Source organism: Tursiops truncatus, chromosome 3 (assembly GCF_011762595.2).
Source record: "Tursiops truncatus isolate mTurTru1 chromosome 3, mTurTru1.mat.Y, whole genome shotgun sequence".
Lineage (NCBI taxonomy): Eukaryota > Metazoa > Chordata > Mammalia > Artiodactyla > Delphinidae > Tursiops > Tursiops truncatus.
In genome coordinates this window covers 56,745,541-56,772,423 of record NC_047036.1, presented here as the reverse complement: position 1 = coordinate 56,772,423, position 26,883 = coordinate 56,745,541, and the positions used below count along the sequence as shown (strand labels likewise).

General features: G+C 36.9%; 1 protein-coding gene across 2 annotated transcripts in view; it reads right to left on the bottom strand.

The window, feature by feature from the left end:
• The window catches only part of TNPO1 (transportin 1), an 89,559-nt gene extending 62,910 nt beyond the window's left edge, over positions 1 to 26,649 (bottom strand). Inside the window, exons 1-2 of one of the 2 annotated variants that reach the window (XM_019929874.3) lie at positions 26,519 to 26,642; positions 25,180 to 25,283 (exon numbers count right to left, since the gene is read on the bottom strand). Coding sequence is in view for 1 of the 2 variants with exons in the window: in XM_019929872.3 (XP_019785431.1) it covers positions 26,519 to 26,533 (15 nt within the window). In the remaining variant the exon portion in view is untranslated. Of the gene's footprint in view, positions 1 to 25,179; positions 25,284 to 26,518 lie in introns of both variants that reach the window. The other variant, XM_019929872.3, reaches the window with a different exon arrangement.
• Positions 26,650 to 26,883: the final 234 nt, after the last annotated feature.

Below are 26,883 nucleotides of genomic sequence, written 5' to 3'. Positions count from 1 at the left end.
GTAAAGAACAAAGGCAGGACTCAAGCTCAGATGCACCCAACTCCAGAGCCTGTGCACTGATTCATGCTGCCATATTATTCTCATTCTGCCACTTCCATGAACATGTGACTAATCCTTAACAGAACTCTTGGGTAGAGTTCATGGGTAGGCTTATCTTTTTCTTTCTATTCCATGCATCACCAAGAACTCAAAAGCTCTCTTATTTAAGGGTATCCATTCTTTAGTTCAGGTGTGATAACGGCACTTTGCTTTTCAGAATTCAAACTTCTTATTGTACATCAGAATAAAAAGCTGATAGGAGTAATACTTCCCATATATTTAACTTTTGGTCACATAATTTTCATCATCAAAACACCAATTGTCTGTTTATTTCTAAGACAGATTTAACTGTTTTAACTCTTTAATATCACAATTGGTCTCACTCTCCATGTACCTTAAGCTATGTAAACCAGTGGTTCTCAGCCCTGACTGGGCATTATACTCATTAGGGGCTTTAAAAAAATATGATGCCTGTTCCCTATGACCCCCACTGATTCAATGTAGGAGTGGAGCCTAGGCACCCGGGCATGGGTATGTTTAAACAACTCCCAGGTGGTTCTAATATACAGCCAGTTGAGACTCTTTGTATTAACTCAATAAATCTGCTCCTGGCAACTTTCATGAGTTTCTTACTCTAATGAGCAGCAGTGTCCTAGCTGTACCAGAAATGACAGAAAATAGAAGAAAGTGGAAGCGAATGCAGACTGTACTGATTAACATGGAAATATTCTAACCACTAGAAAAATGTCTTTGATGAAAACCAAAACATAAGAACATGTTGTTTAAAGTCACATCATAATTTGTACTACTTGGTAATGACTGCATGTGTTGGAAGCTATTAAGTACAATGGTCATTTACTTCATTATTTATCAGTGACAGAGGCTGGGTAAGGAGTTGTACTTACGTTCTTAGAAATGGAAACTTGGGAAAAGTCAAGATACGGGGGAACAACAGAAGTTGTTATATAAATTAAATACGTTAAGTAAATTATAAGTAAAACATACTAGACAATTATGGTCCTTGACCAGCCAAATACAATTTAAATTCATATATCAAATCAACTTATCTTGCAAGTAATAACCACATCTTTCTTCAGATGGCAATATTAAGACATTCATAAAATTGAAAGAAAACCTTTCTAAATAATAAGCCCACACATTAAATACAAATATACAAAATAAGTAAATTAGGTCCCTGATTCTTTTAGCATTGTAGCTTCATTAAAGAGCTTTACTAGAGATCTTCCCAATGCTACATTCAACTGACTATTCTCATTGAATGTGTCAACCATACTCTAACACAGTTGTCATTTCTGTGACATTGATTTAAGAAAAAATCCTCTTTTATTAACATGATTGTAAATTCCATTTCAGAATGTAAATTCCATTTCAGAATGTTCACTGATCATTGCCTAGTGGTTTCAGGTAAACACAGTGCTTAATAATTTTCAAAGTACTGTTACACTTTATTTATAATTTTCAAAACTAAACTGTGAGTTGAGGAAACAGTTTCAGTTATGTTAAGCAACTTGCCGAAAGTCAGTTGGTTAGTAAATGTTAAGACTTGGGTTAGATTGCTGAAAACTTCTCAAATTTGGGGAGAGAAATGAACATCCAGATCTCAAATAGGTTAAACCCTAAAAAGGGCTACATCAAGAATTTATTATTGTCTTAAGTCAAAAATAGAGAATTTTGAAAGCAGCAAGAGAACAGCAACTCTTCACATAAAAGGGAGCCCCCATAAGACTATGAGCAGATTTCTCAACAGAAACTTTGCAGGCCAGGAAAGAGTGGAATGACATATTCAAAATAATGAGAAAAAAAACCCACCAAAACTTGTCAGCCAAGAATACTATACCCAGCAAAGTTGTCCTTCAGTAATGAAGGAGAGGGACTTCCCTGGTGGCACAGTGGTTAAGACTCCACACTCCCAATACAGGGGGCCAGGGTTCAATCCCTGGTCTGGGAACTAGATCCCACATGCATGCCACAACTAAGAGTTCTCATGCTGCAACTAAGAGTTCTCGTGCCACAACTAAGGATCCGGTGAGCCGCAACTAAGGAGCCCATGTGCCTCAACTAACCGGCAACCACAACTAAGGAGCCCTTAAGCCGCAACTAAGAAGCTCGCCTGATGCAACTAAGGAGCCCGCGAGCCACAAGTAAGGAGCCTGCCTGACACAACTAAGACCTGACGCAACCAAATAAATAAATAAATATTAAAAAAAAGAAAGAAAAAAGAAATTAAGGAGCGATAACGATGTTCCCAAACAAACAAAAGCTGAGGGATTTCATCACCAGTAGATCTGCCTTACAAGAAATGATAAAAGAACATTCTTCAAGTTGTAAAGTAAAAGAATGCTAATTAACATCCTAAAACCATATAAATGTATAAAACTCACTGGTAATGGTAAATATATTATGAAACACAGATTCTTTGACATTGTAATGGTTGTATTTAATTCACTTACAACTCTAGTTTAAAAGTTTAAAAAAAAAGTATTAAAAATAACCATAGCTACAATACTTTGATAATGGATAAGCAGTATAAAAATATGGATACTGTAACATCAATAACCTAAAATGTGATAGGGAGAGAAGTAGAAGTATAAAGTTTCTGTATGTTCTTGAAGTTGTTATCAGCTTAAAATAGGATGTTATAAGATATTTTATGTAAGCCTCATAGTTACCACAAAGGAAAAATCTGTAGTAAATGCACAAAAGATTATGATAAAGGATTCAAAGTATAACACTACAGAAAGTCATCAAATCACAAAGACAGCAAGAAAGGGTCAAAGGATCTGCAAAACGGAAAACAATGATCAAAATGGCAACAGTGAGTCATCACCTATCAATAATTACCTTAAATGTAAATAGATTAAATTATCCAATCAAAAGACAAAGAATGTTGGAAGAAATAATAAAAAAAAGATATAATATGCTGCCTAAAAGAGACTCACTTTATCTTTATGGACACACATAGATTGAGAGTGAAGGGATGGAAAAGATATTTCAAGCAAATTGTAACCAAAAGAAAGCAGGTGTAGCTATACTTATAGCAGACAAGATAGACTTTAAACTAAAAATGGTCTAAAGAGACAAAGAAGTTCATCATATTATGATAAAGGAACCAATCCATCAAAAACATATAACAATTGTAAACATTTATGTATCCAGCATTAGAGCACCTAAATATATAAAGCATATAATACCAGAACTAAAGGAAAAATAAACAGCAATACAATAATAGTTGGGGACTTTACTACTCCACTCTTACAGAGAATCGATAAGGAGACACTGGACTTGAATAACACTAGAGAGTAAATGGACATAAACACATACAGAACATTCCACCCAACAGCAACAGAACACACATTCTTCTCAAGTGCACACGGAACACGTTCTAGGTTAGATCATATGTTAGGCAACTAAGTAAGTCTCAACAAATTCAAGACAGAAGTTATATCAAGTATCTTTTCTGATCACAATGGTATGAAAGTAGAAATCAATAACGGGGAAAGCTGGAAAATTCACAAATACACGGAAGTGAACACATTCCCGAACAACCAATGGATCAAAAAAGAAACTAGAAAAGGAATAAAAATATATCTTGAGACAAACTGAAATGGAAACACAACATACCAAAACTTATGAGATGCAGCAAAAGCAGCTCTAAGAGGAAAGTTTACAGCCATAACCACATACATCAAGAAAAATAAAGATATCAAATAAACAACTTTAGCTTATACCTCAAGGAAATAGGAAAAAGAAGAACTAAGTAATCCCAAGTTTAGCAGAAGGGAGGAAATAACAAAAATTAAAGCAGAAATAAAGGAAATAGTGAAAAAGAAAATAATAGAGAAGATCAACAAAATCAAGGGTTGGTTCTTTGAAAAGATAAACAAAATTGACAAAAACCTTTAGCTAGCCTAACCAAGAGAGAACTCAAAATTATAAATGAAAGAGGAGACATTACAACTGATACCACAGAAATACAAAGGATCACAACAGATCACTATTATACACCAATAAATTGGACAAACAAGAATAGATAAATTACTAGAAACATATGACGTACCAAACTGAATCATGAAGAAGTAGAAAATCTGAACAGACCAATAATGAGTAAGAAGATTGATAAGATTGAATCCCAACAAAGAATAGTTCAGGACCAGATGGTTTCACTGGTGAATTCTACCAAACATTTAAAGAAGAATTAATATCAATTCTATAACTCTTACAACAAAATGAAGAGGAGGGAACACTTCCAAATGCATTTTATGAGGCAACAGCATTTCCTTGATAGCAAAGCCAAGTTAGGACACTAGAAGAAAACTATAAGCCAGTATCTCTGATGGATAAAGATGAAAAAATCTCAACAAATTACTAGCAAACCAAATTCAACAGCACATTCAAAAGATCATACACCATAATCAAGTGAGATTAATCCTTGGGATGAAAGGATGATTCAACACACACAAATCAATCTATGTGATACACCACATTAACAAAATGAAAGATATGAATCATATGATCATGTCAACAGAGGCAGAAAAAACATACAAAATTCAGTAACTGTTCCTGATAAAAACTCTCAACAAACTTGGTATAGAAGTGGTATAGAAGAAACATACCTCAACATAAAAAAGGCCATATATGGCGAACCCACAGGAAGCATCATACTCAATGGTAAAAGGTTGAAAACTTTTCCTGTAAGATCAGGAATAAGATAAGGGTGCCCATTCTTACTACGACGATTAACCACAATACCAAATAACCATGCAAGATAAAAGTAGTAAAAGGCATCCAAATTAGAAAAGAAGTAAAATTGTCTCTGTTTGCTGATGGCATGATGTTACACATAGAAAATCCTAAGGATTCTACCAAAAAACTAAATGAATTCAGTAAAGTTACAGGATACAAAATCAACATACAAAAACCAGGTGCATTTCTATACACTAACAACAAATTATCTGGAATAAAAAACAAAACAGTTCCATTTACAATACCATCAAAGAGAATAATAAAATACTTAGCAATAAATTTAACCAAGGAGGTAAAAGGTCTGTACACTGAAAACTATAAAACTATGATGAAAGAAACTGAAGAAGAAACAAACAAATGGAAAGATATCCCATGTTCATGAAGTGGAAGAATTAATACTATTAAAATGTCCATAATACCCAAAGCCATCCAGAGATAATGCAATCTCTATCAAGATTCCAATGGCATTTTTTTTTTTACAGAAATAGAAAAAACAATCCTAAAATTCATATGGAACCACAGAAGACCCTGAATAGCCAAAGCAATCCTGACAAAGAAGAACAAAGCTAGAGGCATCACACTTCTTGATTTCAAACTATATTACAGAGCTAAAGCAATCAAAACAGTACTAGCATAAAAATCGACATACAGACCAATGGAAAAGAACTGAGAGCCCAGAAATAAACCCATGCGCATGCAGTCAACCAATATTTGACAAGGGAGCCAAGAATACTCAGTGGGGAAAAGATAGTCTGTTCAATAAATGGTGCTGGGAAAACTGGATATTCACATGCAAAAGAATGAAACTGGACCACCTTCTCACTCCATTTACACGAATAAAATCAAAATGGATTAAAGACTTGAATGTAAGACCTGAAAACATACTTCTGAAAAACACAGGCAGTACCCTCTTTGACATCAGTCTTAGCAATATTTTCTTGGATCAGGCAAAGAAAATAAAAGCAAAAATAAACAAATGAGATTCATCAAACTAAATTCCTTTGGCATGAAAAGGCAGCCTACTGAATGGAAAATGGTATTTGCAAATGATGTATCTGATAAAGGGTTAATATCCAAAATATATAAAGAACTCATACAGCTCAACATCAAAAAAACCCAAACAACCCAATTAAAAAGTGGGCAGAAGACCTGAACAGACATTTTCCCAAAGACATACAGATGGCCAACAACACTGAAAAGATGCTCAACATCATTAATCATCAGGGAAATGCAAATCAAAACCACCATGAGATAACACCTCAAACCTGTTAGAATGGCTATTACCAAAAAGAACAGAGATAGCAAGTGCTGGTGAGGATGTGGAGAAAAGGGAACCTTTGTGCACTGCTGGTAGGAATTGAAATTGGTACAGCCACTATGGAAAATAGGATAGAGGTTCCTCAAAAAATTAAAAACAGAATTACTATATGAGACAGCAATTCCACTTCTGGGTATATATTCAAAGGAGAGAAAAGCACTATGTCAAAGAGATATCTGTATCCTCACGTTCACTGCAGCATTATTTACAATAGCCAAGACATGGAACCAAGGTATGTGTCCACTGATAGAAGAATGAATAAAGAAAATATGATAGACACACACACACACAGGAATATTATTTGGCTATAAAAAAGAAGAAAATCCTGTCATTTGTGACAACATGGATGAACCCTGAGAGCATGATGCCAAGTCAGATAGAGAAAGACAAGTGCTGTATGACTTACTTATATGAGGAATCAAAAAAACCCTCAAACTCATAGAGAGCAGACGGGCAGTAGCCAGGGGCCAGGGGAGGGAGGAATGGGTGAAGGTGATCAAAGAGTACAAACTTCTAGTTTTAAGATGAATAAATTCTGGGGATGTAATGTACAGTGTGGTGACTATAGTTAACAATACTGTATTATATATTTGAAAGTTGCTAAGACAATAGGTCTTAAAAGTTCTCACCCCACGTCCCCCAATTTTTTTTAACTTGTAACTTACACGAGATGATGGATATGTTAACTAACCTTATTGCAGTAATCATTTCTCAATATATACATATATCATTACGTTGTACATCTTAAACTTACACAATGTTATATGTCAATTATATCTCCATAAAGCTGGTAATATATAAAAAATAAATAAGACAGTTTTACTACTACTTCTACAAGAAAACAAAACACGTTGGGTTGGAATGTATGTCTTTCTGGTCCAATGTTTCTTTTACTTCAAACTGCTTCTTTAATTCATAGTTCATAAAATATTGAAGTATAATTAATTAAAAGAACAGCTTGTCTTAAAGTAACATCACTCTACACTGATTATTTACTTGATGGTTCATGTGTGGACATACATGCAAGATGGAGACAAATCTGTAGGTACCTTAGCAAGACTATAATAGCTCTTGCTAAAACGCTGGTAATGAATGATTAAAAACGTATCAGCACCAGGCAAGCTATTGATTATAGCTGCACTTACTGTATTTAAGACGATGGTAAAAAGGGCTATAATGCAAAGAGCCAAGTTTCCCATATAACACATCTGAAATTATAAGTAAAAAAAAAAAAAAAAAAGGTATGATTCTCTATTTTAGTATCTACTTTAAAGTGAGACATGCCTGTATAGTTGATAGGGAGCTAAGCTGATAGTTCTTTGAAAAATTAGATAGCACATGGGGACAACCATTACAGATCATTTTGGTAACCACAAGTATACTGTTTCATTACAGTTAGAGTCCTCCTAAAGTTCTGAAGTGAGAGGGCCCTATGAGTTTCTCATTCATGTCCAAAACTATCTTTGATTGTTAAAGTGTAATGGGCTGATTCAATATTTCACATTCATTATTTCACATTCAATATTTCAACAGAAAAAGGAACATAGCACAATGCTCACTGGCCAGGGCTGAATTGGTAAAAGGGTCAGAGCAGTTTAGACAGTAAAACAGAAAGGTGATAAGTGGTAAGTAGTCAGTAGGCTGATTACCATTAGTTTTTATCTAATCTTTCCTTTGTTCATTGAAATCTCACTCACACATACAGGGGCATATATCATTCAGATTTCAGCTGTGGGAAGACAGACACAGCAGAAAAAACTCATGAAAGGAAATCAATTTTTATTCAACACAATGTTAGTGCCTGAGCTGAATACTGTTCTACACTATTTTTGTTGCTAAGCAGGAAGATAGAGGAAAAGCATGGGCTCCAGAGTCATACATACAATCTCAGTTCTGCCAATTGTCTTTTTTAGGAAAGTAGCTTAACTTTCAGAGCCATAGTTTAGTCATCTGCGAAATGGTATTGATGAGAAGATTAACTGAGAATGTAAAATGATGCAATAGTAGGTACTTAATGTTCAATCCCTTCACACTTCACCCCCCCCACTAAAATTATCATTAAGACACAGTTTTACTGATGATAGTTTGTATTGTCAGATAGAATTAAGATGAAGATTACTTAAATTATTTTTGTATGATCAAAGAATATGCAACAAAATGGGCTGTTTGACCTGTCATTTTTTTTAATGACCTGTCATTTAAATGAGTTGATATTCTAAAGAAATAGAAAAATCAAAAGAGAAATATTGGAGGAATAGAGGAACAAAGAAAAGAACCAGAAATCAAGTGGTGAATATTAAATCAGATATAAGTGTAATCAGGCTGTAAAAATTTTATAAGGGTGAAAACTAAGTAGGTGATTAAGGGCAGTCTTCTATTGTTTTATTACCATGACAAAGAAACAATGAGGCTCAACCAAGACTGACACATAAAAAAATTAATGAATATAAAACCTAGAAAAAAATGTGAGATGGTAAGGAAATCTGAGATTACACTAGACATAAAAGATAACACTAATCTCTTACACATACTAAGGAAGTGTTCAGTTTATAAGAATATACCCTTAAAAACTGAACCTTGGGTTGAAAAGCTTATTGTTATCTTATAAACAGAGACACTGAGTTATCTATCAGCCAACTAAATATCATGTTGTTATCACCATCCATCCCCCTCATCCCACGAAATCGGAATTTATCAATTCAAACTTTAACTGTAATTAGAAAATAGCGATCCCAACATCTTATCTCCAAAATGAAAACAGCATTAGACAACATCCCTATCTTGTTTTTTTAAAAATGGAGAAATCAAGACCCAGAAACCAACATTACAAATTAATTAAGAAAAATAATTTGATTTCCATTTTTAAAAACATAGTAACAACACCCAGTTCTATATTATAAGGTTCTTTTCCCTCTTTGTTTTTGCATAGTGCACTGATTTTCTGATAATTGTCAGTAAAACCAAAGGCTCTTTCTAAAGGAAACTGAGTAGCCTACAGCCCATGTCTAACCAACGGTTCTAATGGCAAGGTTGATACTTTGTGATTGCATTTCCTAAATGCAATTAATTAAACCAGGATTGGGCACCCAACTCTCCACATGATGAATCCCAGCACAAACAGATAAGCTAAGTCAATTGAATTTCCTTTCTCAGAAATATAAACAGGAAGTACTAAGATCATTTAAGCATTTACCAGTTCTCAAAGCAGAAGCTAAAAGGTCACAATGTGGTAGGCAAGTGGCCATCATTCGATTCCACACACATGACAAAATTATAAAGAGGCGGGAATTGTAAGCAAAAGCAGAAGAGAATGGACCAGCACAGAGAGGAAGCAAGGAAGCATTGAGCAAGATTACATGGTCCACCAGAGTGACAGTATCTGCTTCTTGGAGCTGCCTTGCTTCCAGATGGCTTTCTATTTCCACAAATGACTTTAAAAAAATAATAAATCTCTCCCTTTCTCTTAAGACAATCTGAATTAAGTTTTCTTCCTTGGAACCAGAAGCACTTAATCAGAATAGAAATAGTAAATAACTATTTGAATATATAATCACATAATTTTATATATATATAAAAATAAACTATTCCCAAAATGTATTTGCTTTAAGTAGAAGGAACTGAACTTTTTAGGGGCGTTCTCTCAGAACTGTAGGGCTCAGAACTAATGAAGGCTGATGACTATCATGTAAGTCAATTTCCTCAGACTGAACACCAGAGTAAATCTGAAAGCTGGCATGGAAGTCTCTGAGAGCTAGTGAGCATAATGAATACACCCAGATGGGCAAAGAGCAAACTGAATAGGAAGAATAGAGAAAGCCAAGAACAAAGCCAGCTGCCAGTTCAGGTGTGCACCCTCTTTACAGACAACAGAATTCCTTACACATCTACTTCTATTCCTCCTCTCCCTTCTCTTGCCTTTTTCAAATTATATTACTTTGGTTCTGAGCACTGGCCATCACTGCCTCTGCTGCCATCAAGGGAAAAATAAATGCCTCAAATTCATTTTATTAACATTTATACTAATGGGATATGTAGGGACAGTAGTAACATACCCTCACTGTGATGCCAGCTTTCAGGTAATACTTGCTTCCCAAGACTCAGTTCACATCTCAAAGGACCTAAAACATCTCTTATCATGATTTCCAGGAGGCACCACTGTTTACAGATATGGTGGATAAACACACGCTTTATTTGAACAATTATAGAAGGGAGCTCCTAGCGTATTTCAGCAATACAAACTTAGGCGATCCAACAAAACAGTAATACGGTTGGCCCTTTCTATCCGCAGGTTCCACATGCCAGATGTGGAAGGCTGTCTGTTCTACACCACTTTATATAAGAGATTTGAGCGTTGTGCATTTTGGTATGGGTGGGGGTCCTGGAACCAATCCCCTGCAGATATCAAGGGACAACTGTACATTAATAACTTTACTTATGTGGAACACTAATTTAGAACCAATAGATAACACATGAAAGAAAAATTCACAAGAGGAAATACAACAGTAAACAAACATGGGAAAATGCTGAATCTTACTAGTAATCAATAAATATAATAATGAAGTAATGTTTTTAGACTAATTAGCAAAGATAATTTTATAACAATATCCTATGCTGCTGAAGACATGATGAATCAACTCTAACAAATTACTGGTGGTAGTGTAAACTAATACAACCTACTGGAAATCAATTCAGCAATCTATATCAAGAGCTATTATCCATTTTTATACCCTTTGCCCTCATGATTATATTTCTGAGACTGCATCCTAAGAATCTTAATTACAGAAGAGAAAGCATTATTCTCGAAGATTTTAACCCAGGAGTATTTCTAATACAACAATAAATATATGGGTAACTAAAACAACATTCAACTGAAAAAAGATAGTTAATTTCTGTAATGACATGGAAAACGTTTATGATCAGAAAGTGAAAAAATGATAAAAAGTTGTATGTAGAGAACAATTATAGGGAATTCCTTGGTGGTCCAGTGGTTAGAACTCCATGCTTTCACTGCTGAGGGCCCAGGTGTGGCCAAAAAAAAAAAAAAAAGAGAGAACAATAACAAATATGTAAAAAACATGTATAAAAAAGACAATTATTAAATGGAAAAAACTGGAGGGAAACAATGAAAAGCTCGCAATGTATTAGGATGTTAAGATTATGAGTCCTTTTTTCTTTTCTCTTAAAAAAAATTTTCAATATTGTGGTTATATTACCTTCATAATGAAAATAAATAATAAAAATCTCCAACAGTATAATTACTTTAAGTCATAAATAGGGCAGGAGAAAAGACCCCGGAGAACGTAACTATATTATGGTATGACGCTTGCTACTCATAATAATGACAGAATTGTTAAAAAGTTTAAATTATACCTCTCCTGCTTTTTAAGAAGGTGTGAAACATAGTTTAGAAAGTTTTTTGTGAAAATGCTTAAAGGTTATGGTACTTAAAGTGTTAAGTTTTAGTTACAGAAAAGTGATGCACTTGCAGCAACTTTTTCCCAGATCATGCCATTAAAATGAGTAGACACAATGACATGAAGATAACATTGAAAATAAGAGTATCTTCATAGTACTGGGGAAAAACACATTCAACCTTTGGAAAGCAAAAGAACTGTACCAAACCTTATACTAGAAAACAGTAAATGAAAACTGTTTATTTAAGATTAAAAAATTGTTTTATGATCCCAGAGACCTAGTCTCAGAGAAAGGCTGTCCTGAGAATTAGAGCACAGAAGTTTTACTTTTGCTTAGATAATGGGAATTATTTACAGATTCCATACTTGTGATTAGTTTTTTATTATGGTTTTAATATCTTATACGTATGGAGATATTTTTTAACAGTGCTATAGTAACAAATTAACGTTGAGACATTTAAATGTAAAGATATACAAAAACAGTAAGCCTACTACAAAATTTACAACAAGAATACCATAATTCTTTAATATAAAAAGAATTTCAAGCATCTCTCATCAACTTCCTAATTTTTCAAAACATCGATACATAATTCTGGAAATATCATTTAAGAAAAAAATCAATAAATAGCTCAATTAAACCATACACTGAACTAGAAGAAAAAAAATCCCACAAAAATGTAAAAGCCAAAAGCAAATTAAAATGAATTTTACCTTAGAAAAGAGGATCTACAATTCTTCTACAACAGTTCTTGAGACTTCTGTACTAGTAAGTTCTATTGATTTTCCCAATAATTACAACTATAAATATTTTAAGCAAAAATTACTAATGAATAAGAAAATTTTGACTACAGAAATAAATAAATGACCATATACCACAAATAATTTAAATTTGTCATTTAGCATATACTGAACTGAAAAAGGCTGGAGTTCTAGTACTTTTCATTTTGTTAGTTATTTGTGTCATTTACTATTTCACTCTTTAAGAAAATAAATCATAAATCATTTAAGTAATTTAAAATTAAGATCTTCAGAAGTCAGTCACACAGTTTACATGTGGAATCTAAAAAAATGGAACAAATGAACCTACTTACAAAACAGAAATTGAGTTACAGATGTAGAAAACAAACATGGTTACCAAGGGGGAAAGGGTGGGGAGGGATAAATTGGGAGATTGAGACTGACATATATACACTACTATATATAAAGTATATAAACTAATAAGAACCTACTGAATGGCACAGGGAACTCTACTCAATACTGTATAATGACCTGTATGGGAAAAGAATCTAAAGAAGAGGGGATATATGTATATGTATAACTGAATTACTTTGCTGTACAGCAGAAACTAACAACATTGTAAGTCAACTATACTCCAATAAAAAAAAAACAGAAAGAAATAAAATTAAGATCTTTAGAAAATAAATGAAAACTGTTTCATTTAAGATAAAATAATTATCTTAGAATCGTCCACAGATTCTTCTTAATATATTTTTCTGCCTAAGGAAGCTAATGTAATAACTAAGATAGGGTGGGAAAAAATGCTTACAAATTATAACTTGACACTAATGGTATAGCTCTGTGTGTCTATTTAGTCTATGAGATGGATACCATCCATGATCATACACTTATAACTGGTAGACACAGGAGTCTAATGAACTGCCTTAAAAGTATACACTATTTCTACTACACTAAACTGATTCTTAGAAAAATAAATTCATTTATTATAAAACAAATTTTTCCTAAATCATTTTCCTGCGGTAGGGTTGGGGACATAGAAAGCAAAATCTTTGTCTTAAGTCATATAATATTTCAATTTTAGAAAAAATGTCACAGGCCACTAATCCATATTATTTACAGTTAATAAAATACATAGTCTTCATTTAACTCTTCATTATATACTCTTACAGGAGTAATATGCATATTCTAGAAGGAAGAAACTCCAGAAATTAAATCAATAAGCAAACATTTATTCAGCACTTGTAATAAGCTGGATTTTATAGCTGGAAACTACAAATACAATAAAAGCCTGGAAGGAGAGAGATGAACTAGGAAATTCCTAAGATTTTTTTATGTTATTCAATTCAACAATTCAATATGTGGCTAAGGTATTTTGATAAACTTGATTCCAAAGCATTTGAGATGTATGGGAGTTTGTATTTCCCAATAAATAATAATTCCCAAATGATAATTTTAACTGAAATCACAATTTTGTCCTGGTTGCTGACAGGACAACTCTACTAGAATCTCACTGGTGAATGTGTAGATTCTGTTTTACAAATAAAAATACCTGCCGTGCACCTTATCAGCAAGTAACAACACCAACACAAAAGCCCCTAGCCCACTGGGATGTAAGGTTAAAATAAAGCTAGGCTTTTTATTAGAGCCTTTTCCTTTTTATGCTTCAACTTTTTATTTCTCTACTGGCTCTTAACCTTCCCCATCAAATTCCTACATTAAATCTTAAACTACTATACCACTCTCTTGATTCTGAGCTTACTACCTGTGCTAAAACAAGACTCCAGAAAAACCTCCTATCTTTACAGTTTCTCCACCGTTTCATCCTTGACTTACGGTGGGGTGGTGTCAGACCAAGGGAAGGATGACATGTGGGGAGGCGAAACAGACACTTCAACTCCCAGCCGCAGTGTAACCTCATGGGACAAACTGCCCAGGTCTTTAAGTCTTCTGTGCCACAATGAGCCAAAATAACATCAGGAAAAAAGGCGTGTCAGAGATCTGGGGCTCTTGTCTCAGTTCTTCTCTGCACAAAGAACTGGCTGGGCAATCCTGTACGAATCATTTACACTCATTTGGTTCATTTCCTCATTTATAAAGCAACTAAAGACCATGCTCCTTTTCAGCTTCTAGAAGCAAAACATTTAGAAAATAATGAGTCTGGTCATATTCTACATACAAAAGCCAGCCTTACTTCTTTTCTTTATACTTGCTACTGAAATTCTCCAAGTCTTCAGGGAAACTTGTGTTCAACTCAATTGTTCAAGTGTAGTTCTGGGACTACTAAATTACCTGAGTGAGAGCTTCATGTCATTTGATTCTTTCAGCAAATACTTGGGCTCCTGTGAAAGGGCACAGTACTGCACCAGGTTTAGGTCATTTCTTACCGAAGTTATTCAGTAGTAAGAACAATCTTTAGCTGAAAATGTTATGTACAAAAATTTTCATCACAACTTGGGTTTCTACCCAACAGAAGTCTTTACCCATTATCCCCTCAAAACTGTGTAACAGAAAACTGTGTAACAGAAAACTGTATAAAACATTATTGAACTAAAAATCCAATGGAGCATTCTAATTCCTGCTCTGGAGCATCTGTGGTTTCAATGATTCACTGTTTAACGCTCTTTTCCTAAATTAAGTCTCCTAATATTTTCTAATAAAGGTTTGACAAGCAGCATTTTTTTTTTTTCCTGGTACGCAGGCCTCTCACTGTTGTGGCCTCTCCCGTTGCGGAGCACAGGCTCCAGACGCCCAGGGTCAGCGGCCGCGGCTCACGGGCCCAGCCGCTCCGCGGCATGTGGGATCTTCCCGGACCGGGGCATGAACCCGTGTCCCCTGCATCGGCAGGCGGACTCTCAACCACTACACCACCAGGGAAGCCCAGACAAACAGCATTTTATGAGCTGAAACATATATCAGGACTCTTCAGTCCATGTCCATATATACTGTCAACTAAACTTTACCACAAAAGAATTAACCCAAGTACTTCATTTTACCTTTCTAAACAATCAGCAGCAGTAACTCTGAAAACATATCATTTATACTGAAGTCTGGTAAAATTTACATATGAAGTGTAAATATCTTCACTTTCCTTGTGCTTTCCTTCTGCCCTGATGCTCATCAAGGTGACATACTACACTCTGATCCACCATTACAAAGAGTTATAATCCAGATCTAGAAGTTTAAAATCATCCTTTTAATATAAGAATCAGTGCCTCTGATCTATATATTTGACTTCTCTGCCCACTTCAAACATGGAATTTCAGATTTTTCCAAGCACTACATGGGAGGCACTGTTGTATAGAGCTTAAGAGTACAAACCCTGGAGTTCCTTGGCTTGACTTTGAGTTCTTGCTCTGCCACTTATTAGTCATGGAAAGAATCATTAACCTTTGATCTATAAAATGATATAATTAACAGTACTTCTATCTCACGGGGCTGTTATGAGGAGAAAATGGCAAAGTTCCATTAAAAAAAAAACTCTTTGTCTAAAAAGATGACAACTAAAAGCAGTATAAAACCCTAGACTGGATCCTGTACTGGAGGAAAAATGTTATAAAGGATGTTACTGGGACAAGTGACAGAATTGTAATACAGATTGTAAAAAACTAAATTTCCTGAATTCGATAACTATATGTGCTTTCAGAAGAGAATATCCTGGCTCTTAAGATATACAGACTCAGGTTAAGGAGAAGAGGGGCAAGATGTAGGCAACCTACTCCCAAATGATCAAAAAAATAATTACTTGTGTATGGGGTGGGTGGGAAGAATGTGGCAAAACGTTAAAAATTGGTGGATCCAGGTAAGGGGTATATGGGAGTTCTCCCAATTATTCTCACAACTTTTCTCTAACTTTCAAATTATTTAAAAATATCTTTAAAAACCAGCTTTGACTCCATTTACCCTCCACTATTGCTCAATTTCTCAATTTCCCTTCCATTCACAGAAACATCTTGAAAGTTATGTACAGTCACCATGTCCCCCTCTTCACTCCACTCCTCAGAGACTGAGATTTCCTTGTTGCCAAACCAAATGATTTCTTCTTGGCCTCATCTTAATTTCTCCACAGTGCTGAAAATGGGCAACAATTCCTTCACCTGTTAGCCTGTGGCATCACATCTCCCTTGGTTTTCCTTTAACTTCACTGGCTGCTCTTCGTCGGTCTCCTTTGCTGGCTCTCCCACCCTTAAATATCCCAGGCACCTTTCTCCTATCTACATAATCTCATCCAGTTTGTGCCACTGAATAGCTCTCTGAATTTCAGACTCAAGTAACCAACACCTTATAAGACATATCCACTTGTTTGTTAAATGGGTATCTCAAACTTTGCTGACTAAAACAGAACTCTTGCCCATCCCAAATCTGCTCCTCCTCCAGTTGCCTATTATCACTAAATGCAGTTATTACGGTTCATCCAGTTGTTCAGGCCAAAATACCAAGGACTCATCCTTAATTTCTCTTATATTCCACATTTAAACCATCAGTCAGTACTGTCAAAATATGCCCTTAAAATATACCTTCAAAATATACTCTGAATCTGACCATTTCTCACCTTCTCCACTGTCTACCCCAGTCCAGATACCATTTTCTACAAAAGCATGGTCTACTACATTTGGTTTCCCAGCCTTCTCTTTTGTTCACTTACAGCCCCATTCTGAGACAAAGCAGCAAAAATGATCAAGTTAGAATTGGAATTAAATCATGTCTTCTCTCCATCAAAACCATCCAATGGTTTCTCATCACACTTAAAAATAAAACCTCATATTCTTACCATGGCCTACAAAATTGTTCCTAATGTGGGGTCCTCCCTACTAGCAGACTCTGCCCCCCCTTTTCCACTATGTTCCACGCTAGTTTTCTTGCAGTTCCCTGATGTTGTTATGCTTTTTCCTACTTAAGAGTCTCACTTTTGCTTGTTCTTTCTTCAAATATTCATATTGCTCACTCCTTCTCATTCAGATTGCTGGCCAAATATGACCTTTAAGAAAGGCAATGTTCTCTTCCCTCTCTCTACACCCCATTACTCTCTATTTCTTCTCATTGCTTTAGTCAGTACCTATTTTTCCCCCTTTCTCTTCATTAAAAGTATCTTTAAATGAAAAATTGATGTTACTGCTTCTCATTGTATAAAAAAAGTAACCAGTACAGATGAAATTCAAGTTCTCTTCAAGTACCTCTCCTAATCCTGGTCTCCTCCCCAAAGGTACTCTAATATTCATTTGATGTGTATCCTTACAGAGCTGTTTTTTGCTCATTTAAATCGTATGTTTCTGTCGAAATAAAAAGAATTTTATTTCTGTTCTATAAAAACTCATCCAAAATATGCCTTAGCTTTCCTACTCATTGTATATATAGCTCTATTTCATTATAATTTTATACCATTACAAGCAATTCATTCATTCAACAAATATTTACTGAGTGCCTATATTCTAGGCACTGTTCTAGTTATTGCAAATAGAGCAATAAATAAAACAAAGATCTTTGCCGTCCTGGAGCTTATTCATGTGGGAGGAGAAAGACAATAAACAGAATATTTAGTGCTAACTTCCCTGCAAAGGCCCAGAAGGTAAATATTCTGGATTTTGCAGACCACCTTCAGGCCAAACAGTAAGAATAGTCTGTTGTATGTTCTTTGTTTTTGTTTTACAATCCTTAAAAAAATGTAAAAACCATTTTTAGCTCATAAGCTGTACAAAAACAGGCCACAGAGCAATGGAGCTCTAGCTTGCTGATCCCTGCTATAGTGTGTTAGGTGGTGTGTGCTATGCACAAAGTAAAAAAGAATCCAGGATAAGGGGGATGGGGGGTTAGGATGCAGTATTAAACAGAGTGTTTAGAGAATGTGAGATCTGAGCAAAGACCTGGAGGTAAGGCCAGTGAGCAAGGAGGAAAAGTGGTAGTAGGAAATGAGGTCAGGGAAGTAAGGAGAAAGGGGCGTGGGCTGGGCAGACTATGTAGAGCCTTGTAGTCTACTGTAAGGACTAGATTTTCTCTGAGTGAAAGGGGGAACCATTGCAGGGCTTTGAATAGAGGAGTGACAGAGACTATCTTAATTTGTGAAAGGTTTGCTCTGGCTACTATACTGAGGGAAGACTACTGGGAGGAGGGTAGGGTAGAATAGGGAGACCAGGTAGTAACTTATTTAAGTAATCCAAAGAGATACGATGGTTGTGGCTTAGACCAGGGTGGTGGCAGTGGAAAAGGTGAAGCATGGTAAGATTCTGGATATATTTTGATGATATAGAAAAAAACTGGTCGCCCTGAAGGAATGGATCTAAAGTGTCAAAGAAAAAGCAAAGTCAAGAACAACTCCAATATTTTAGCCTGAGGTACTGAGAGGATGGAGTTGCCATTGACAAACCAAAATAGGGAAGTCTATGGGTAGAGTAGGTACTGGGGAGGAAGTTTAGGAGGTAAGTTTTGGACAAGCTGAGTTTGAGGCCTATTATTAGACATTTAGGTAGAGATGTTGAATAGGCAGTTGAACATGTAAGGAATTAGGGAGAGAGGCTAAAGATCTAAATTTGGGCATTGCTAGCATTTAGATGGTAATTAAAGCCATGAGACTGAATGAGATTACCTGAGTATTTACGAAAAACAAAAAACAAGGATTGAGCTCTGGGGCTCTCCAACACTAAGAGGTCTGTGAGAAGAAAAGCAAAGGAGAATTACAAGGAAGCAGGCAGGAGATAACCAAGGGTGTAAGTATCCTGCAAAGCAAAGAAGAAAGTGTCTTAAGAATAAGAGAAATAGCTCTGTCAAATGTTGCTGATAGGTCAAGTAAGATGAACAGAATCAAGGACATATGGCATTTGGCAACATGGAAGTTACTGGAGAAATTAAGGAGCTGTTTTAGCAGGAATGGTGCACTGGCCTGATTGGAGTGGGTTTAACAGAGTATGGGAGGAGAAACCTTGGCAATAGCAAATTTAGACAACTCTTTCGGGGAATAATGGGGCAAAAGGAAACCAAAAATATGGGGAAACAGGTGGTGAAGAGTGGATCAATTTTTTTAAGATGGCAGAAATAATAGCTTGTCTGTTTGCTGACAGAAATAATCCAGTAAAGAAAAAAATTGATGTGGAAGGACAGAAGCTGAAGCAATTCCTTGAGCAGATGATAGAGGAGAAAGGATGGATCTAGTACAAAAGCACACAGAAGAACATAAAACAGTTCATCTAAGATGAAAACCCAGGAAGATAGCAAGTACTGACACAGATGATGGTAGTTCATGGGGTGGTGGGAGTGTGTGGAAGTTTTCTGATTGCTTCAATTTTCTTAACAAAATAAGAAGCAAGGTCATGAACTGAAAATGAAGATGGGAAAAGTTATATTGGAGGTTTGAAGAAGATATGAAACAGTTATTAAGGGAAGTAGGAAAGTGAACAGACTAGGAAAATACAGTATAATCAACAGGCAGCATTAACAAGTAATGTGAGATATGTGGTCATATGTGGTTGTGCGTTTCCTTCCAGCCATACTAAGTTATATAGGGGCAGGCACAAAGAAAGCAGAGAGTTGGTTTTAACCAGGGTATGGTTCTACTAAACAAGCAAAGAACAAGGGAGCTATCCAAAGGAGTGATTAACCATGGAATTTAAACTGAGTAAGAAAGGGAAGTAAAAACATCAAGAGGGTGAATAGCATGGACACAGTAATAGGATCAATGGACTGGAGATTCCACTGGGGTAAAAAGAAGGTTGGGGCTGAGATACTAACTAGAAGGAGTGAACTACTAAAAAAGGAAGTATGGTCAAGGAGTAGAAAACATGAAATGGTAACCATAGAGGGCCTGTAGTTATTGACAATGCAAGAGGGTATCACTTTGGGAGTGAATGACTGAGATAAGATAGAACAGATGGGAAGAACACCGGAGGGAAGATCAGGTATACTCATTTTAATCTCAACATAAAGACTGAGATGGTATTAGAGAGAGAGGCAATGAGCCTGGAGCTAAAATAATTAAGAAATGAGGAGGAATGACCTGAACAGTTAGCAGTTGACAGCAATCATGAAGGGTAGTAGTCACATAATCTGATGACACAATCCAAAATAGGATTTTCAGGGAGAAGGGAGGGAGAACAGTAGCTAGGTTGAGACTGGATTTTGTGGATGACTGACTGTAAATTCCAGTGGGCACAGTAGAAGAATATGAAGAGTTGTTAAGCGGTTTCAAAAAAAGGAGACAAATATAGACCTTTTAATGATTTAGAATGCAGGAGATAAAAGGTGACCTGGGCTTCCCTGCTGGTGCAGTGGTTAAGAATCCACCTGCCAATGCAGGGGACACGGGTTCGAGCCCTGGTCTGGGAAGATCCCACATGCTGCCGAGCAACTAGGTCCATGTGCCACAACTACTGAGCCTGCGCTCTAAAGCCTACGAGCCACAACTACTGAAGCCTGTGCACCTAGAGCCCATGCTCTGCAACAAGAGAAGCCACCGCAATGAGAAGCCTGCGCACCACAACAAGAGTAGCCCCCGCTCGCCACAACCAAAGAAAGCCCGCGTGCAGCGACAAAGACCCAATGCAACCAAAAATAAATAAATTAAATAAATGAATTTAAAAAAAAAAAAAAGGTGACCTGGAAGTCTGGAGGTTCTGGGGCAACTGACAAAGATATTTTTGAATATACATGATTCCTGATATACCCCTATGTTTCTCTAACAAATGGAAATTGCTTAGGTCGAAAATGTTTTTACTTTAAAATTAAAATGGCTATACTGATTTATTCAATGTTTGAGTTTCCCTACAATCTTATCGATACATACTAGTAAAACTTTATCACTTTTGCCAATATGATGGGTAAAAAAAATTTCACTGTTTTATTTTGCATTTCCCTATTGGTGGGGTAGAGCATTATTTCATTATTGGCTAGCTGTACTTCCTCTTCTGTGAATTTGCCCACTTAAAAAATTGGATTCTCTTCTTAGTTTATAGCAACTAAAATTAACCTATTTTTCTATTTCTCTGCTCTTAATGAATCACACAAATCAACGCTGCATATTTCTCATTTCAAATCTTTCAATGGCTCATGCTAGGGCAACACAAGGCTTGGTAGGTACCTCTTCCTGAAATCCTTCTAGTATATACTTTAAGAGATTCTCTACTTAAAGCCCACCAATCAAATCTGGCCACACCTATTAGTTTCCATATTGTCTATGGCTGCGTTTGCACAATGGCTGAGCTGGCCTACAAAGCAGAAAATATTTACTGGGTGTCTCCTCAGATTCATATCATAAGAGCTTTATCTACACTTCATTGCACCTTTTTGTTTACATCTCTCTCTCTACAGTAGTATCTAAATCTCTTGAGGACAAGGGACAATGTCAGCACTAAAAATGCTTACTGAATGAATAAAGGGCACAAGTCCTTCATAATTTGGCATGTTTCTCATCACCTTCCTATGCTCTAGCTAAAATAAACTATATTTTTACTTCATTAAGTATTTTTCAAAAACATTTCTAATGGCAGCATAATGATCAATGTTTTATATTCATTTACTTACAATTTTGATGGATACCACCTATTCCTAATCACTTATTTGTATCTATTTTGTACACTCACAATCTGCTGAAGTATTTCTCTCCCCTAATTCCTTCCCTAGTGAAGACAAAAGCAATGGAATCTTGGCCTTTCTGGGATCAACCTTTTCATCTATGGTGGTTACTTTGGCACCTGAGGTTTCAGGGACTTCACTGATAATTACTTCACTAATGGCTTCAGAGTGCTTCAAAGTCAATTATAAAACACGACTCAAAAATTTTTTTTTTGCTTTAGTTTTCAGTATAAAATTAATCTCACACACCTTGTTGGTAGTCTTATTCTCCTTAACTTGTACATCTCAATTATTTATTTATTATTAAGATTTTAGTTTACTTTGCCAGGCGTTTCACTAAACATATTTTTCAATATAGTTATTTACTGGGCCTTTGTCACTTCTCTTATACCCTAATTTTTTTTTTTTTTTTTTACAGGCTCTGGATGCACAGGCTCAGCACCCATGGCTCACGGGCCCAGGCGCTCCGCGGCATGTGGGATCTTCCCGGACCGGAGCACGAACCCGCGTCCCCTGCATCGGCAGGCGGACTCTCAACCACTGCGCCACCAGGGAAGCCCTCCCCTAAATTTGATGGATTTGTTTTTTTCTCCTCTATCTGTGTTGAGGTCTTTACAAAGAGTGTTTCACCCACAAATGCTTACTGCAATCATTTTAGAAACCAGCTTTATATATTCATTACATTCATTACATACATACATATTACATCTCATCCAGGTAAGGAGTTTTTTTTTCCTTTTTAAAATATATTTGGATAGTTAAGCCTTACCTGTTTTAACTTTGTAATTTACTCATTCATTACTTCCAGCTCAGTTTCACTATCTTAATAATGTGATCTACAATCTACAGTTAATAGATTCACTGTTACAGTGAATTATAAGATTCCTTTAAAGATTTTGTATTCATTCAATGTATACATATTTATTATAAGATTCTGAATATGTGTATCACATAAAACTTACAAAGTTTTGGGTTTTGTAATGAGGCAGATCTAGACTCAGATCCAGCCTTGAACACTCTTGAGTCCTTGGGCAAAGTACTTACTTACCGATACTTCAGTTCTCCCATCCAGTAAAATGGAAGTAACTCTCATGTGTAAAGCAACATAGGGCTAGGATAATGAGCATAATGTACATAAAAGTAACAATGTATGCTAAATGCCTACAAATGATGCCCAGTATGTTATACAGAAAAAAATGTTAACTCACTCTCTCTTCCCTCCCAACTCAAGCAAAAGGGCAATAAATGCTGTGCTCCTCAACTTAGGTCCCTTATTAAATTCCCTTAAGTAAAAGCAGTTTGGCGATATGAACCATGAGCTCTGGATGTTCATATACTCTGACTCAACACTTTCACTTTGGGAAATCTATTTTAATGAAATAATCTAAAACACAGAAACTGTTTTATGTATAAGAATGTTCACTGTAGTGTTTCTTACAACTGCAAAAAGAAACTTGCTAACTGTCCAACAGTAAAACGTTTACTTATGAGAAATTCACAAAAACATTGTGGTCATTTGAAAAGATGCTGATGAAATAATTTACTAGCAAGAGAAAGCTTATGGTGCTAGGTGAAAATAGCAGAATGCAAAATTGTTAATATTAAAGTCTCAACTGTGTAAAGATCAAATAAACTGAGAAAAAATATTGGAAGGAAATGTATCAAAGGGTTTACAGTAGTTACCTCATGGTCCTGATATTAGTGATTATTATTTTATGGTGTTTTCTATAATACCAATGATCATGACGATGATAATAATAGCAGTTATTATGTATGAAGTGTTTACTACATGCCAGGCCAAGTTCTAAGAGCTTAGTATTAACTCATTTAATCCTCATAAGATTAATTCCTTAAAAGATGAGATAACTGAGGCACAGTGAGATGAAGTAATTTGTTCAAGGTTACACAGTTAATTATGGAAGGTGCCAAGACTTGAATCCAAGTAGTCTGGCTCCAGAGTTCCTGCTTCTGCTATACTACACTGAAAAGACTTGCTTTGTTTAAAAATTTTAACCATTGAAAAGGCACATGCCAATTCAAACCTTGTGGCCTTTCAGATATGAGATTTCTTTCAGCTTTCCTTCAGTTCTGAATTCAAATATTTGCTTTGCCATCAGGTGCCATTTTGGAATAAGATGTAGCCACCATTCCTGTATAGGTTCTATCAACTCCAGAAAATTCTAAGACAAATCTCCACCCCTATTTCCTGTTCCATTATCTCATTTAACCACTGAGACTCTGGAACTCTTAACATTCTTACTTATTACACCTACTGACAGTACTTCAAAGAATTCTTCTAGTAAGGAGGTCTTAGAGCCAGCAAGGGTGGCTTCTAGAAACTCTTTCCCACACTAACACCCATCCATGTAACTACAATTACAGTTTGTAGTTGTAATTGTAGTGGTAAATCTACAGTTACCACTTTTGCAAACATTTGTCTTCCATTGTAAAGTTCTCACCCTCTGCCACCCAGGAGACCCCTCTTACCTGCCAACACTCACCAGATAGCTACCATAGCACGGGCTGAATGGAACCAACTAAGAAAGATTTTCAACACCTGGGGAATTTAACTGTCTCTCAACCTCCTTTCTGAAGGTGGCATTATTCTCCACTGTTTTTAAAAACTTCATCAGTTAATCAATCACCTTGACTTCCTCAGCTTTCTCACCCTTTTGCTGGTAAACCAAATTGTTTTTTTAGGAACAAGGTCTTTTTGGCACCAATACATATTCAAATATCAATTCCAGGAAAAAATATTCATAATTTACACCCTGGGCAATAAAAATAACTTCCACTTACTGCTGTGTTCTTCTCTGCAGTTTACATTTGCTAAATTTATTTCATTACGTATGTCACTTGGTTTGGCTTCCTTTATAACCAAATTCCTTTTCTTAAAAACAGTATCTGCAGAATCCAACATGGTTGACTGCAAGCAATTCTTCTAAACATAGTACATTTATATTTCAATGCAGTTCATTTACAGTATTTAGAAAAACAGACTCATGAGATGGCTTTAACATTATATAAAGAAGAAAAACTAGTCATAAAAACAATGAATACAATAACAAGTGTTGATAATGGAAAGATTTACAACCAGAATCATACATATTTTTACCAAAAGCTTATCCTGCTCACAATATGTAATGATAATAAGCTCGATTACCTTAAAATATTTTTATAGATATTTCAGTGGGAGGAATTTAGTAATTCCCTGAATATCTAGGATGAAGATGTAACTACATCAAGGCTAATCTGGTGGGGGCCCCTTTTAGGAAAAAGAAAATGGAGCACTAATAGTTCATTAGGCTCCCATTAAATTAGGTGAAGTAAAAACCGTACTGCCAAACTTACACATTTATGCGTTGCATATGCTGAGGAGTAAAGAAGAAATCTGCACCTTCAAGCTAATATTTCTCTTTTGCAGTTGCAAGTTTTCAACTTGGCGGAGTCACTCTCTAAGAAGAATGGGGTGCAGGAGGGAGTGAAAGTGGAAAACAGAATCATTTTCAAAAGACGGAATCCTCCCCTGCTTCATTAGGCATAACTTATTTACCATTCTAATATGAAAATTTAATAAAACAGAGAAACTTAAAATCCAAAAGTAACTTGTTATCCTAATAATGAGCATGTCAGGACAGCCATTTTACAACCTTACAGTTTCAAATACCTATTCCACGATACAATTTGTATTTTAAAAACATCTTTCCTTTAGATTAAAAAAAAAGAAAAGCACCATTTATGCACTCATCATTGAAGTCATGAGCTTCAACGCAGGATCGTTACTGAGCTTCTTAATACAACTGTCAAAATCAATTTGTGGATAGTCTCCAACTTTAAATTTCTACATTTTTATCTGCTGAAGAACCGAACTGATTAGCGATTATTAAGATAACGGACTTAAACTGTAAGCAATCCTTGCAAAATCCAGTTGATTTTTAAAATCAGGAAACGAATAACAGGCGATTGTTTTCGAAGGGTGAAAGCCATGCCCAAAACAGGTTGACTGTGGCGTGGGTCCGCTTCTCAGCAGCAGTTCCCTGTGGCGCGTTCGCGTGAGAGAAGTACAAAAGGGCAAAAGCGCAAAAAACACAAACCCACGCAAAACCCGTACAGTTACAAACATTAAAATTATGTACACATGTCGTGAAACCATGAGTCCCCAAGTGGAAAGAACCGCCTGGAGAAAGCGATCAGACAGCGGAGTGTGGTGGCGATGGTCTGTGTGGACCAGGGACACCCGGGCAGAGGGGGCCGGGCGGGGACAAAGACCGGGCATCCGGGGCAGCGCCCGACAGTGCCCAGAACCCTCGGGAAGCAGGTGTCCCAGGGCAGCGACTGCGGTACCCAGGGCCCTGAAACGCCGCGGTTTAATGGTCGGGGGCAAAGGCTCCCCGAGGAACACACCCTCTTCCCACCGCTCCTAACGGGCTTCAGACCCTAACCTCGGACACCTGAAGAGCCGCCGCCAGCCCCCTGTCCGGATCCCCAGGGACGCCCGGGCGGGCAGCTGTTGGGCTTAGAACCGCGCCGCCGCCGCCGCCGCCGCCGCCGGGCTCCAAACGGCAGGGCGGGCACCGAGAATGCGGCGGCGGGTCCGGCGCCTCTCCCCGCGGCCCGTCAGGCAGCTTCCGAACAGCTTGCCTCCGTTCCCGCCCTCCAGTCCGGGGCCGCGCACCCTCACGCCACCTACCCGGTCCCACACCATCCCAGAGGCCTCCGGCGCTCGGGCCCTCTGCCGAAGCGGCGTTGCCTCCCCTCCGGGGCCTGAAATGGCTGCGGAACAAAGAAAATCTGGGCTGCAGCTAGCGCCGGTCTGATTGGGCGTGGGCGGGGCCTGCCGCTGGAACGTTAGGCGGCTGTCGCCTTGGCAACGGCGGCGGGGCTGGGAAAACCGTGGCCGGGGCTTGCGGGGCCTATGGATCTACGCCCGGCGGCGCGTGGCAGCGGTTTCTAAGCCCGCGCTGCAGCCTCGGGCTTCGGCGCGCCGCCGGGCTCCCGCTCGCGCCCCCTGCGGCCGGCGCGCGGGCCCGAGCCTCTGGCTCGCTGGAGGAACCC